This window comes from Calliopsis andreniformis, chromosome 2 (genome assembly GCF_051401765.1).
Source record: "Calliopsis andreniformis isolate RMS-2024a chromosome 2, iyCalAndr_principal, whole genome shotgun sequence".
NCBI lineage: Eukaryota > Metazoa > Arthropoda > Insecta > Hymenoptera > Andrenidae > Calliopsis > Calliopsis andreniformis.
The window spans coordinates 4,423,464-4,438,050 of NC_135063.1; the positions used below are offsets into that span (position 1 = coordinate 4,423,464).

The 14,587-nt window shown below is 43.9% G+C and overlaps 1 protein-coding gene across 3 annotated transcripts in view; it reads right to left on the reverse strand.

The window, feature by feature from the left end:
- The window catches only part of LOC143183654 (uncharacterized), a 299,903-nt gene that overhangs the window by 219,297 nt on the left and 66,019 nt on the right, over positions 1-14,587 (reverse strand). For all 3 annotated transcript variants that reach the window (XM_076385316.1, XM_076385333.1, XM_076385323.1), the window contains exon 3: positions 11,035-11,232. In XM_076385316.1, the coding sequence (XP_076241431.1) occupies positions 11,035-11,232 (198 nt within the window). The remainder of the gene's footprint in view (positions 1-11,034; positions 11,233-14,587) is intronic.

Consider the following 14,587-nt stretch of genomic DNA (forward strand, 5'->3'; position numbering starts at 1 on the left):
CTGGGTCGTTCGCTCTCGTTTGCGATAACATCGCGGAAAACTCTCGCGGGATTGCAAGTTTTCCCGCGAGTCTAATAGACTTCCCTCTAATCGTCCCATGAATCTTGATCCTGACTAAAAATGTCTCCCTTCTCTGAAAGAATTCGATCGCGACTGGTTCACGGCGTTACGTACCTGTCGATCGATCGAATCATAGATCCAGCGTGTCAGCTTCATGGGATTGGCGAGATAAGTATTGCTCCGTCAGGGAAATAGGACAAACATGACACGCTGCGCAACGCTGCAGGAACGAAACCGAACACGAACCATGGGCAAGATACAGCGAATTAAAAAAGTATTTGTACATCCAGTTTGCATATAATAAGATTACATAGAGAAATAGTATATTAATAGGGACGAAATTTTTTAATAAATTGTTCAGTTAAAAAAGTGATGTTCCTATCTAAAGAACTCAATGTTGTGTAATAAGACAATAATACAATAATAATAATAATTTATGAATAAAGAAAATATTTGTACATTCATATAGCACCAATTCACATAGTTTTCATATAGTACCTGTATGTAAGAAAATGTCAACATTTCTTTGATTTCCCACATCCTCTAATGCATTTACATACAGGGTGAGTCACGTAATTGTAGCATTTGGTTTTGTATCGAGAGAAGATCACAAAAGAGGTACCTCCATTTATAAAGAGTATTTTGGTTTCTTCGTAACTTCTTTTTAGTGCCTTTACACGAGACAATTTTGTTCAGTGCCTACATTTCAAAATGATGTATTATGATGAAAGGTAAACATATTATGACTTGCAGTAACTGTTTCAGTCAATATATTTATATAACAGATTAAAACAGTTATTTTCGAAACCACTTCAAACCCTGGTAATACCTTATTTTCATTTGCATAATTGCTGTACAGAAATTATTCATACAAATACTTTTCTCATTTGCAAATTATCACCTTCTATTATTTTTCTATTGTACAACATGGTGTGTTTTCAACAGAGTCATCGTGGTCATATGTAATCTTATTAAACGGAACAGTCTGTACTATGACACCATTTTTCTACTTACTGTTATTACACAGACAGACCGTGTAGGCAGTTTTTTGACTCACTGTATTTTCGCGCAACGCGGCACAATTAAGAATAATCTTCAGCTGGCGTCATTAAAAGACGACGTACGTATATATGCACGATACATCCGCGATACTCAATCTCCTTGACAATCAATCAGCAGCGAGAACCGCCGCGCGCTTTCACCGCGAACGCAGCGCTGCTCGGTGCTCTCTTTTTGTACGTCCCTGTCATCAATATCGCGGTTCCCGCGGCTCGACAGATCGATTACCGTCGGTAATTATTTAATTTCCTAGCGATCAAGCGCCGCGACTGGGCCCGATCCATTTACCATCGAGCACCGCGGATGCTCCTCAGCACCTGGCGATCTCGCCTATCGGCTTCCCTCTGCGCGCGGATTAACGACCGTCCGTGGCAATAAATAGCGAGCGGAGGAAGACGCTCTTATTGTCCGGGGGATTCAATTACGTTATCCGCGTGGAAGTACAACGATGATGGCCACGTAAAGCACATTCCTTCGTAAACCGAACCGCGACCTGGCCGATCGGGAGCTATCGGGCACCTTATAAATTCATTTCTGACGCGGGCCTAATAAACATGGTTTTAGGGCTTCGCCGCGCAATCAAGGCGCTGGTCTTAGCGTTATGGTATCCATAAAGTATGCTTCGTGAATTTCATCGGCGGAGGAAAAAATCGGGAGACCGAGACCTAACGAATGGCGACTTTAATATCATAGCTGGCGCATAATAGCAATTATTGTCGGGATACGGAGGCTCGAAAGGCTAACGATGAGAGATTCCACGATGGTTTCGCGGTATTAGCGCTTACCGGCAATACCGTAAATTCCAACTAGCGCGTGTAACATGAGCGCGCCTCGAGTGCACAGACAAAGCTAGCAGGCCTCTCTAGCGCGCTTAATAAGACTACGCGTTTAAGAAACAGGAATGTGCGTTTTGAGACACGGCAGAATCGCGACAAGCTTTAAGGGGCGCGTGGGACCCGGTAGAAGCTTTTTACTCCCACGACTTTGCGAGCGAGCTTCGAACTTCCCAATTCCGATGACTGCGAGCATCCAACCCTGTGAGATTATTCCGTGAGCTGTAGTAGAAGAATGTAGAGGGTGTTTCCAAACATGTGGGACATTCTTGGAGGATAGATTCTACATATATAGACGATGAAAAGAGTTCATATGAACATACGTCTGGAAATGCGTAGTTTTTTAGTTATACGTTATTTTGTGCTGCGAGAAAAGTTGGCTCAAATCCCATAAAAAGTAAAAAAATTGGAGGATAGGTTCTAGACACAAAGCCAATAAACAAAGTTCTTTAGTTACATGCTATTTTATATTGTGTAAAACGCTGGCCCATTACTTGCCTGCACTGTGTGTTATCCCCTTTAAGGACCTACTAGGCCCAGAGGTACTTCAACCGTTTAAATGAATAATACAGTGATAGGTTTTAAAGGAGTATAAATAAAATAGGAATATAGATAAAATAGTGCATAACTAAAAAATTACACATTTCCGGACATATATGCACATGAATTTTTTTCATTGTTTTCGCATCTAGAGTCCACCCTCCAAAAATGTCCCACATGTGTGGAAACACCCTGTATTCAGGTGACTCTCACCAGGAAAATTATTGTGAAGGCTTCCCTAAGGAAAATATTTAAATGGCTCAAAACTCTTTTGTTAACAGAGTGAAATCATTGAAACTTTGTCACGGGACAAAGAAGATGCGAGGGCCCAAGACTGTATGAGAAAACTAGGCAGTCAATCCTAGAACTTCACGTGGTAGAGACATTTAGCAAGCAAAGGTTTTTCTGTTCGAGACTTCTGAGGCTGCGTAATAAAATTTAGTCAATTACAAATTCCAACACTACTTTCATAGCTTGTCACATTCTCTACCGATTGAAGCTTATTATTGGCGGTCAGCTCTGTTACTCTCTAGACCTGTGAATTTACGATAATGTTTAAAAAAGTTGAAAATAGAAATGAGATACAGGAACATGTTAACGACAATTGGCAAGGAGACAGAGCCCGGAGGGCTGTTGGCGTGTGAGAGGACGCCTCCCCGTTGTGAAAGCGGCGGCTTTTCATCGGCTGAAACAGATTGGACAACGGAAAACGGACTCGTTACTAGCGAAAGAATCTGGACCAGCCTATGATTGCTTTCTCGAGTTGGCCACTGGCTACCGTTTGATTCGAGAATTTACGAAGACCACTTTCTCCATTTCGCGACGCCGCCCTGTGCGGCTTGGTACCGACGCGATGGAAAAGCTCCTTTCTCACAGGAAACGCTCGCGCAAATTGGCCCACGTCCATAGCTCAAGCGAATGAAAACTTCACTCTTTCGCGAGGGGAATATCCTTGATTGTTCCAAAGCTATGTTCTAATTACTCGCAAAAACGGAAACGACGCAATTTATTCGTCCTGAGAACGATCGGAGGTACCCAAACGCGACGGGAAACCTGGACTCGCGGAATGAGCAAAGCAGAAGGATGGTCTGTGAGGTGAAAGGCTGAGGAAACTGAGCTCCAATTAAATTGTATCTCCTTTCAGAGGACCGTTGGTACAGATAGCCAACTCGCCGGTTGTTTAAGGCAGTATGCAGCTCTCCCCCGCGACCAGGGAGATCGCGAGCGCAGCTACCGCTACGGGCAACAGCGAACAAGCTTATGAAGTAGCGCCAGTTTTTGCGATCTCCGCGACGTTATGGTGGACTAATTTATTAACTACCTGGGCGAGCATCACGGAACCGTTCCATCGGCAACCGCGGCCTTCGTGCCGCAAGAAACAGGCGCAATCTTCCGTCCAATCTTCGTGAAATGCAAGCAGTCCGATTCCATGGGTTTCTTCGCGCCACTTTCTTACCGAACCCAGCACCCTTCACGGCTGAGCCCATTCGCAGCAATTAATGGACCAACTTCTTCAATTCTTGTGAACAAGAATCTTTGAATATCGATATTTGAAGGTGGGTCAACGTGATCAGGGAGGTGAACAATAATTCATGTAACCATTTTATGAAACGCTTAACTTTCTTCAATCTACCATCTCTTACTGCTGGTAGCCCGCGAAGCTCGAGCCAGCGAAGCGTCTGTCCCAAAGGGGAAGAAGACTGGGCTGGTTCACGTCTATTTCTGCCGCAATGTTGGTCGACAGGCTCGCAGTACGATGACAAGCCTCGCGACGGTGTATCTTATCGTGATCTGCCATCGATGGAACGCGCGCGTAGTTAAGCGTTTTACGTTGGCGGGACTGTCTCCGCTGCGCGTTACCGGTTCCCTCGTGTCCCTAACCTGCTATTAGAAATTGGTCGCAGTTTTTGCGAGGCGGGCTCAGTGGCCGCGAGTCCGAGGGGCTTGACTCGCTGGCTCGCTTACGTAAATGATACGAAAATTTCCACCTTCGCGACGCACACAGTTTCCTTACTTTCCTATTCATTATGTAAATGTGACGCGTTCGGAAAATAACACTTGCTTCATTTATCTTAGGTGCCCCCTCGCGTGGATGAAGGAAGAGAGAAAGGCTGGCTCCTCGCGAGCCAAGATTGAATCTTCTGCGAACAATGAGCCGCTGTGATACGCGTAAGCGATGCTAAACGAGATAGTGCTTCGTACTCGGAAGGGAAAACTTGAAAAATGCTCGTTTGTCAAGGAGAAAGAGTATCCACTTTTCTGCTTGGTGTGTACGAGGTACTTGAGCATAAGTAAACTTCTCCTGGGAAATTAATAGTGGAAGTGGAATAATAGAATGATAAAGAGAAGAAAAATGACGGTAAAAGTAAGAGCTGCAGAAACAGGATTTTGTGATAGGGGATGTTAACTCTTAATTCGTATCATAGAGTAACAGATATTGTACTATAAAAAAAGAAGTGTGTATAAAGAAAATTCACAACCTGTCAATTTACTAATGTCTGTAAACTTGACATTTTTCATGCCAAACATCAAAACTTAAAACATTGTAACTGGAAATATACTATAGACAATCAAGCTCGATAAACAGTCGATACTCAACACACATAACTGATCACCTTCACTAATATTTCCTCCGTTTTCCAACTGTACACATTCGTTACTCTCATCCAACAAGTCAGCTTGAATTCTTCACAATCTTCACAATTAAGTATTTACCTTTCACCTACTTATATCCTACTCAATATACCTCCATCCAATCGTAAAAAGACATAGAAATTCCTGAGCGCATCTTCCACAATACCTATTGCCAGTGGCAGTCTCGCGGCACAAGCAACTCTCTCACCCTCGATCCATACTTCACAGACCGCCGGCGACAGCGTCTCGAATCGCCGAAAAGGAACAGCAATTCTTCTAGGCGAGCGGTAACGAACGACAGACCGGTAGCTGCTTCGAAAGCGAGGACGCCTCGTCTCATTGTCCCTGGCATGGAGGTCGATCCTCGTTTGGTAGCTAGCAGGCCATTCAACAAGTAGGTAGGTAGGTAACGCAAGCAACCGGGTACGTAACCGATTGGTCGCGGGTTAAGTAGCTGGTAGCCGCCACGCGGTTGCCGTCTCCTCGATATCGATATATCATGCAGCGGAGGATCGACCGTGGCTCCGAGCGTGTCGTTCCCCCGGCACACACGCGAAAATCTTCCATCGAGATAGGCGGCCGAGCGGAGCATCTCGGACAATCCTCCGTGTGGATCGTGCGTGTGGAGCGAGAACGATTTGCGCTGACCCTATTGAACGAGCCAGTCAAATCGAACAACCTCGCGCGCCCGTCCATTAAGACAAATGCTTCGCGCCGAAAGGATTTCTCTCGGCGAGATTCTGGCACGCTTCTCTTCACCGTCGACCTTGTATGATAATGCAACCGCGTTACACCGAAGCGCGTACAGGATACCACGATCTAAACCCGACACTTAGCCGCGTCTTCAAATCATCTATTCGCCTTTCTTTTCGAGCCTCGATGCACCTACATTTTCCTCGTCTCAAGCTGCTCTTATTCGATCCAGCATGTACTTTTCAAGTTGAATCCAGTTTTCTCAGCTTGATCCAGTTTATCTATCTGTAATAGGATTCCCAATATTTCAAATAACAGACGCCCACGCGATATACCGTTTTCGTAGCAGTAGGAAAGTCGGTCGAAACCGTACGTATCGCGAGATATCGGGAGGATCGGGTTAATTTAATCAGTTGGAAATTATAGGAACACGATGAGAGGCAACGTCCCGATCGAGATGATCGAGGGAGCAGGCGATAGGAACGCGTGGGCCGACCGTTTCCCGTTTCTGCTCCCGGCGTGGACCCTGCGCTCCTGCCAGATTAAAGAAGAAGATCGCCGGATAACGACGGTAGAAATATATATCGGTGTGGTTTACACGAAGCTTGGAACCTGGACTCCCAGTCCCGAGTCGAAACCCGCAGCCTTCAATCATTGTCAATCAGTTCGGACGAGGCACCGTTACGATGTCTTCGATGGTCGTGGCTCTCCTTCGTCCCGTACTATCTGGCTACACCTACTACTATTCTTTGGCGACGTAACAACCTTGCTACGCAGTCCCGTTTTCCAACGATCGGCCACCTATACACACCCTTTGACTACGTGGGACAGCCTCTGTCGAGGTCCTGGTCACCTGGCAGCCTTTCGATCAAACCTCTCTGGACGATTCCTCTCGACTCTGGTCGTGGATTTGTTAGTAGTAGCGACCGACGCGCATGTTTGTATCTGACAATTTGTGGATGCGAGGGTGAAGTGAATTTAAAATGTCTAGATAAATTTCGTGGGATCGCTCATGATTCTAAATATTCCCTAAAATAATTCAATTCAAATTCGCAAATTCTCCAGTTTTTAAATAAACTATAACTCTAAACTTCTGAATATTGAAATCAGTAAAAATAAGATTGCAGATGGGGAGTTAATTTATTTAAAACTTTTTCTGTGTTTGTTTTTGTATTTGAACTTTTGAGTGATCCTATCTTGGTATACCAGTCGTTAAATTAAGAAAGTATGTAGAGTCCAAGATTCCTACTAATAATTAAAGTATGCAATATTTTGAGTCTGAGATTTGCCACCTAAGACCTTAAAAGGGAAATAACTCTAACCAGAAGAGACCCCACGCAACTAGAACCAGATTCACGAGCCTTAAACCTAGGTGGTGGCGAGTCCAGGTGAGCCGGTCATTACACGACAAGAAATTATGACTATTACGGGCACGAGCTGTACACGCGTGCATAACCTTGTTATCGGTTACGTTGATACGACGATTACGAGTCCGTCGTAAAGCAAATGCTGCACCGGTGCAAACATCGTAAAAGCTCGTAACGGGCGACTGGAAAATCACGAATCACATCGAGTCACTGGCAGCCACTTTAATTGGATTCAACCTGGGTGTAGCGTGCTCTATCAAATTACTCGCCCGGCAGATAATTCACTTCGAACACCATTCGACAATCATCCACGATCGAACAGCCGTATTTAACGGTGGATAATTCCCCGTTTCGTTGCGCGTATCGTTTAGGGAGATATTGATCGAACAAGGCTAGCAAATTGTTCTGATTTACACCGCCTTCTTTGGTGCTTATAAATGATCGCATGGGTTTTTTTTGCAAACCGTGCCGTATGGATCGACGCTTTTTATGAACCAAGGACAGTACGAGGTGATTGAAAATTCTACGTTGATGGAGTATGGGAGTGGTAAGAAATCAAGAGAAACAGATAACTTTTATCTGCAAATATTTCCCTTTTTTACTGCAATAATGACATAACTCAAACACTATGATTAATAAAGAAATGTAATAATGTCATGTAGTGCAGGAACCATTTTTTTCGTAATAATAAGTCAAGCACAGATATGTATTTACTTGTACTACTAGTGAAGTGAAAGAATAATATAACGACATAGTTTCCGCATCACTGTAACTCAGAACTTTATAAAAACAGAAACGCGAATAGTAAGTATCTATATCTTCAATTAAGTCAGTGTATGAGATGCTCAATCCCCTAATTCTGAAACATTTCGTATCAGTATCTAATGAACGGTATCCTGGAAACTTTGTTGAAGAAAATCTCCTTTTAAGGTCAAGTCCCGATAACCTTCCTTCCCTCGAACTAAGGGTATTCTGTTAAAAGTGTCTGGCGACACGAACAAAGTGACATACCCGAAGAAGGAAATCCCGAATCGACCCTGATGAGCTCGGAACGGTGAGGCTTGTGACGGGACAAATTTCCAGATCGACAGTACCGGATATCTCATCTCGTGATACTGTCGCCCGTCGACTGACAAAGCCCAGTCCTCGGCTATATTAGGTAGAACGCGCCGGTTCTGTCTACCTACTTTCAGAAATTCTGCGCTAACGAGCGTGCCAGCGAGCAGCCTCGCGTCGCTCCGCTTTCCGCCGCGGACATCGCTGCCCTATATCTGCCAAATTGTCGTCGGCGAGGCCGCGCATCGTTTTCTTTATTGGTCTCCTAGCAATTTATCGACTCTCTAGCTCTCACCCGTAAATTCTATTGTGTACAGAAATTTAGCTGGTGATCGGGCTGGCGCCGCTGGGGAAGCTGCCTCTATCGCTTGCTAACGAATTCGTCGAGCTCACTTCTTTCGCGACACCGAATCACCATTGGAACGTAATGGAAGCCTAAATATTTACGAGAATTCTGTACGAGTTGTAGAGATGGGAGTGAAGTTTAGGATAAAAGTCTGCAGATATCCAGGAAATTATAAAAACTATAGTGTCTCTTCAATATAAATTCACAGATCACTGACGAATTTATAGCAAAAGGCAACTCGTCCGAAATCAACTTTGGATCTAAATAGTTTTAAGCTACAGCGAATACAACTTACATCGATAGAGTTAATTAATACGATACCTACTTATTATCTGATATTCAGTTTCTCCTAACATTTATCTATTTAGTCCCACAGAGTAATTTCATCTTCGAGGCTAAAGACATTCACTCGTCTAATATCGTTCTACAAATCTTCAAAGAGCTTCAATCAGCCCGATGCTCGCGAGGTTTACGCCCCTCGCAATATAAGACGACAAACAACGACTCTACGCTAACACTGAGAGATTCAATTAAGGCGCCAAGGATTCCCAAGCATAGAAATGGCACAGAGAGACGCACAACGTTCCTGGGAAGAAAAGGAACCCTTCCCACCGCGATTGTCACTAATAACCCCTGCTGTTGCGGCAAACCAGCCCGTCTCCAATCTCCCAGGCCCGAACGAGGGTTGCCTGTGCGTCGCAGCACGTGCCTCCTCGAGGGTTAATTTATTTAAGTCGAGGACCACGCCAACCGCACGAGGTGTCTCGAGAGGGCGTTTGCAAAAGCGTTGAGCTAACCTAATGGCATCTCGAATCGGACGCACTAGTAAACCTTAATTAAAATCCGCTCTAGAGAAGGGTCAGTTCATAGACGGGGTGGAATAGGCTAATCTTCGACATTAAGTTGCTGGATCACTCAATAGAGGGGCTCGAATGAGATTAGCATAACAGGTTCAGATGATGTGTTAGATCAATTATGGATCTCGATTAACTAAGTCACAACTACTCATGATTTTTGCTATTCAGCTTCTCGATTATTCATTGTATTAACAATAAGAGTTCATTAGGATCTTAGTTGAAATTCCAAATCGATTACACGAGACTCTACTGTTCTACTATTAATCCCTAATCCTTTTTGTTTCCAGTTCTCTGTACAGTAAATAATAGCTACAGCTTCCAGATAAATTGATAGAAATTTTGTTATGGAATATAGAAAGATCGCATTTAGTAAGAAAAGTCTAGAGAGCTTACACAAAGTGCAAAAAGTTTATAATTAATATTGAAGGTGATGATTCAGCACTTTATGAACACATTTCCAATGAATTTTTTCAAGAAGACGGAGCCTGCTCCGCGTCCCTCGGGAGAGGAACTTTTGCCAAAGACTTGAAACAGCATAATAAAAAGGAAGACGAGAAACCTGTTCGCAATATTGACGCGCGCGAACGTATCTATCGCAAAAAGGCTTCCTCGGCTCGATCGTCCGTCCGCGCTTTCATCGGCGATTAAATCGGTCAGGCATTATATAAATAGAAGCTCGTGTCATCGGGACGAACCGGCAATAACTCAGATTTCGCAACTGCCCGCGAACTGGATCCAAGGTATCCCGGCCATACTTGGACGCGAGCACGCGACTGATTACTTTAATCGCTTCGCGGAACAATCCGCGTCCGTTCGTTCCTCCAACGACCACATTCCCTCATCTCTTTCACCTTTTCTACCTCGCGGACAATCTACGCGACCAGGTTTCACGGATGAATCGCTCACGTTCGAAGATATCTTTCCTTTAGCGGACGGAAGAAATCTTGACAAATTCAACCGATAGAGAGATTCGTTGTATCTAAAGCGATGAACTCCAAGTATTTCAACCCTCTTACTGTGATATGTTGTAAATGAAAATTTATTACTGTCTGCGTTCTCATCCGTGGTAATTGTGGCAATAGAAATCCAAAGTGAAACCCATAGCAAATACACGTAGAAATTGAAATATATTGAAAGAGATTCTATATACATATGTCTGTAAATGAATTTCTAATTTTGACTCTATGTCTATGTTTTGGACCATGTATGAGACATTGAGAGCAACAATCGACTAAGATTATTACTTGGAGAAATAGGTGATCTAGAATACAGGGTTCTTTTATAGTCAATTACTGCTACTAACTCAATTTCGGAAGAAATGTGGCTTAATCTACTTTTCCATTCAATGCTTTATATGCATATACGTCATCCACAACAAAAGAGTTAAAAAATTTGCGCTAAACAATATCCCTCGTCAGAATGAAATATTCTTTACTGCGTTACGAACGCAGGACAAAGTCCAAGTCTAACTTACACGACTCTGGAGTGTAGTACTACGTTCACGAGCCAAAATACGCAGTGCTACGACAGACTGTAGTTTTATGATTCGCGAGTGGTGGTCCAGGTTGGTAACAAAAAAAGAAGCTCACCGTTTCGGAGGCGACGGACTTCACTTCCGCGAGCAGAGATGCAGCCGGTGAGAGATAAGTCCTGAGGAAGTTCTCCAAGTTGCCGTGATAAGCGCAGACCAGGATGTCCCGGGCCTGTCTTATCAGCAGATTGATAACGCCATCGCCGTAAATCGGACCGAGCAAGTTCCGGACCAACGAGGCGACGTCTCCGCGACCCTGTAACAGACCAGCCCCTTCATCAGTGTTTGCCCTGAAAATATTGGCGCTGTAGCACTGTAACCACGCGATACAGGTGTTCTTGTCTACTCTTGCGGGTCGGGCAAACAAATTAACGCTGAAAGATGGTTGACGATTATCATCGCACCGACGATGAAAAATGGCCACCGTACCTACTACATCTACTCTTTCTTTGTACTATCTCTTGCATTTTGAACAATTTATCAGTGAAATACAAGAGGCAGTAAAAGACTGTTGCGAAATATAAGTATAAATACTGCGGCTCGACCTAAATGCAACGAAACTCGAACTGTATCATAACGGTACGAAAGATCTTCACATCACTCGAAGAAGCACTTGGGAATCTCGCGTGACTTCGAGCAATGCTAAAAGACCGTCTGAGCAATCAAAGTATTCAAGCACTCCGTCGAGAACATGATTAAATATTAATGGGAAACATCGAGAGGAATATTTATACAGGGAAGATTTAACAGGATACCTCTTGGCATTCCTGTATTACGTAACACTTTGGGGTTTCCGCATTCCCAGAAGCTCCCGACGTCGCAGTGCCATGGTTCCGGAAACGGGAAGCGGCCGAAGCATGGGGACAAGCCAAGTAACGGTCCCAACTTCTTCCATATTGTTATGGAATCATGGCTTGCGCCGGGAGAATCTGTTATCGACGCCGATCTCCCCCAACGGTGAGAACAAACAAGGGGGAATAAATTGAATTTTATGGCAACAACCAGGCAGACTGCCAATGAAGTCCGGGAGCACGATTTTAGGGAAGAATGTTCATTCCAGAGGCATAGCTCATCAAATACCGTTTGTTCGTGTTCTTCCGTCCAACAAAAACTTTTATTCAAATATCAGCCATATTTCTACAACACTATACAGTAGGGGGTGAGTCACGTGAAACAAGACCCCTAACTATATCTGTTACTTGTTGTTGTATAAAAAAAGCTCTCAGTACAAAGTTTCACTATTTATAAACTTTCGTCTTCATCACTGAATACATCTCTTCACATAATAAAACTTTATCTCAACACCTTTTTTGATACAACGATAAATAACGGAAATATTGAAGGGTCCTGTTTCTCGTGACTCACCCTCTATTCTACCTTTTATTTACCCTCCAAACACTATCATCTTTTATCTCTCCCCAGTCTCAACAATTCTTCTCTTCAAAAATCTACAACACGTTCTTCGACTTCAGCAAAGAATTTCCCCATTTTAGTCTCATCACCAGGCGAGTCAGCGACCATCGTGGATCCTCTTTCTTATCACCGTGTCTTCAAAGTGTCCCTGATGTCTGTCCAGGCGGATCGAGGAGGAGCTGGGTCTTTTTCATCGCTGGCTATCGACGCTGCAACGGAATGCAAACTTCGGCGGTTGGCCGAGACTGTAAACTAGATAGTTCCGAGCAGAATCAGCTCGTTGTTCGCGGAACGGCGTCGTAGCGTCAGCGAGGCTATCTGGTCGGATCGTTTTGCCCGCCGGCGAACGAATACCAAAGCGGACAAGTGGCGCGCGTCGTCCCCGAGGGCGATGTGGGTGCATTATATCGGGTCGCATCGTTGCACTGGACCGCATAAACATCGGAGTTTAGTGAGGCCAGGACGCAGGGGAACGCCGCGATGTAACCATTATACGCGTGTGCTCGATCGCCCACGTGTTTCCGCCCTCATCCTGCAGCCGCGCTGTGGATCCTCAGCAGGCACTTCAGTCTTCGCTGTGAGACCGTTCCCCCGAGCGAATGATGCCGAAATTTTGCAACAGATACGACATGGAGACTTATGTATCCGCTTTTGTTGAGAAAGTGGTTCTTTGGCAGAGATAGGGGTACATTTTTCTGTTTAGCAATACGACGTGAGATAAACTGTTGCGTGCAGATGATAGAAGAGAGGTACTGTGGCTCACCAATTCGTTTATATACATATTATGTTTTTAGAATATAAAGACGTTGGTTGTTTGAAAGCTGAGATTTATTACTTGATATCTTTTGATTTACAGCAAATAGAATTTTAGATTTCTAAGATTTAATTATTGCCAGGTTTAATCTCTGGTGAGCATGTAAAGGAAATGTTAATTAGTTTCAGACATGACTTATATCTGTTTTATCTTCTTCAGTATTGGTTCCCACGCTCAATTTGTATTCAGCTTTCTCAATTTTAATGGAAAGAAATAAGCTTATTTTTAGAATTTGAACATGTGAATAGATATACTTAATAATCCTTCGTGAAGAGAGTCGTGAGTTAATTAAAAACAGAAAGACGATGGGTAAGCATATCATACGCCACAGCGCCTGAAACGACCGCACTTTCAATTTGTAATGTCCCGATTACACAGATCAAGCGACTGTTACCAGCTCGTAAACAAGTAGTATAAATCAGCTATTGTCTCGCGTCGGCCAGCTCAGTGAGCATCAATAATATCTACCGCTCGAACGCATCCCTGGGGGATACGCCGATGGGAATAATAGGGCTATTCTACTGCTCGTCACTGCCAATATTTGGCCCCGTCGAAATTTATGGGAAAAGGGTAAGTCGGTGCATAAAAGCCTCGTTAGGGGATAGGCCGACATCCCTGCAGGGATTCGAGGGGGATGAAAACTGCCGCGTAGGCCAGGCTCGCGCATAAATTAACCGCTCACGTGCTGGACGGTTTTAATCGTCCACCTTATGGACTCGCGTTTGTTTATTAATGCGTTTGCTCGCATGAACAGGCGCAGCCTGATTTACCGTCACGTGTTTATGGTTCGGTCCGCTGACGTGGAGTGATTTATTCCGCGGAAACGAGACGCGGGACAGTTTAACGTCTTTCTCGGAGCCGCGAAACAAGCTGTACCAGCGCGACACGCTAACGTATTTCTAGATGTTTCAATGTTCCACTTTGTACCAGCCATTTGCATGCAGGTTTCCGTCGTTATCGGCAACCTTTCTTTCCCTTTTATCTTGTCTCGTCGCTGAACTTTGTATTTACAGGATTACCTCCGTACTCGATGTTACTTGATATCGGCTGGGAGGACTGTGGGAAAAGATCTCAGGGTTCTATTTCAACCCCTGAACGAAGAAGAATATAATTTTCTCCTTTCAATACTCATCATGAACTGTATTTTGTGAATTTTATCGCGAAGACAATAGAGAAATATCAAATACAAAACTTTACTAGTAAAGTGTGAGTAACAGAAGTAACTTTAAAAATCCCAAGGTACTCAAAAGATTTTATTCTCAATTAAAAAGAAAATTAGGATTCTCACAATTCAACTTTCAAACAAATATTTTTCTTCTATACAAAAAAAACTGATATAACAAATCTGAAATTTATTCGCTCACCCTCGGTCACAGCAAACTTC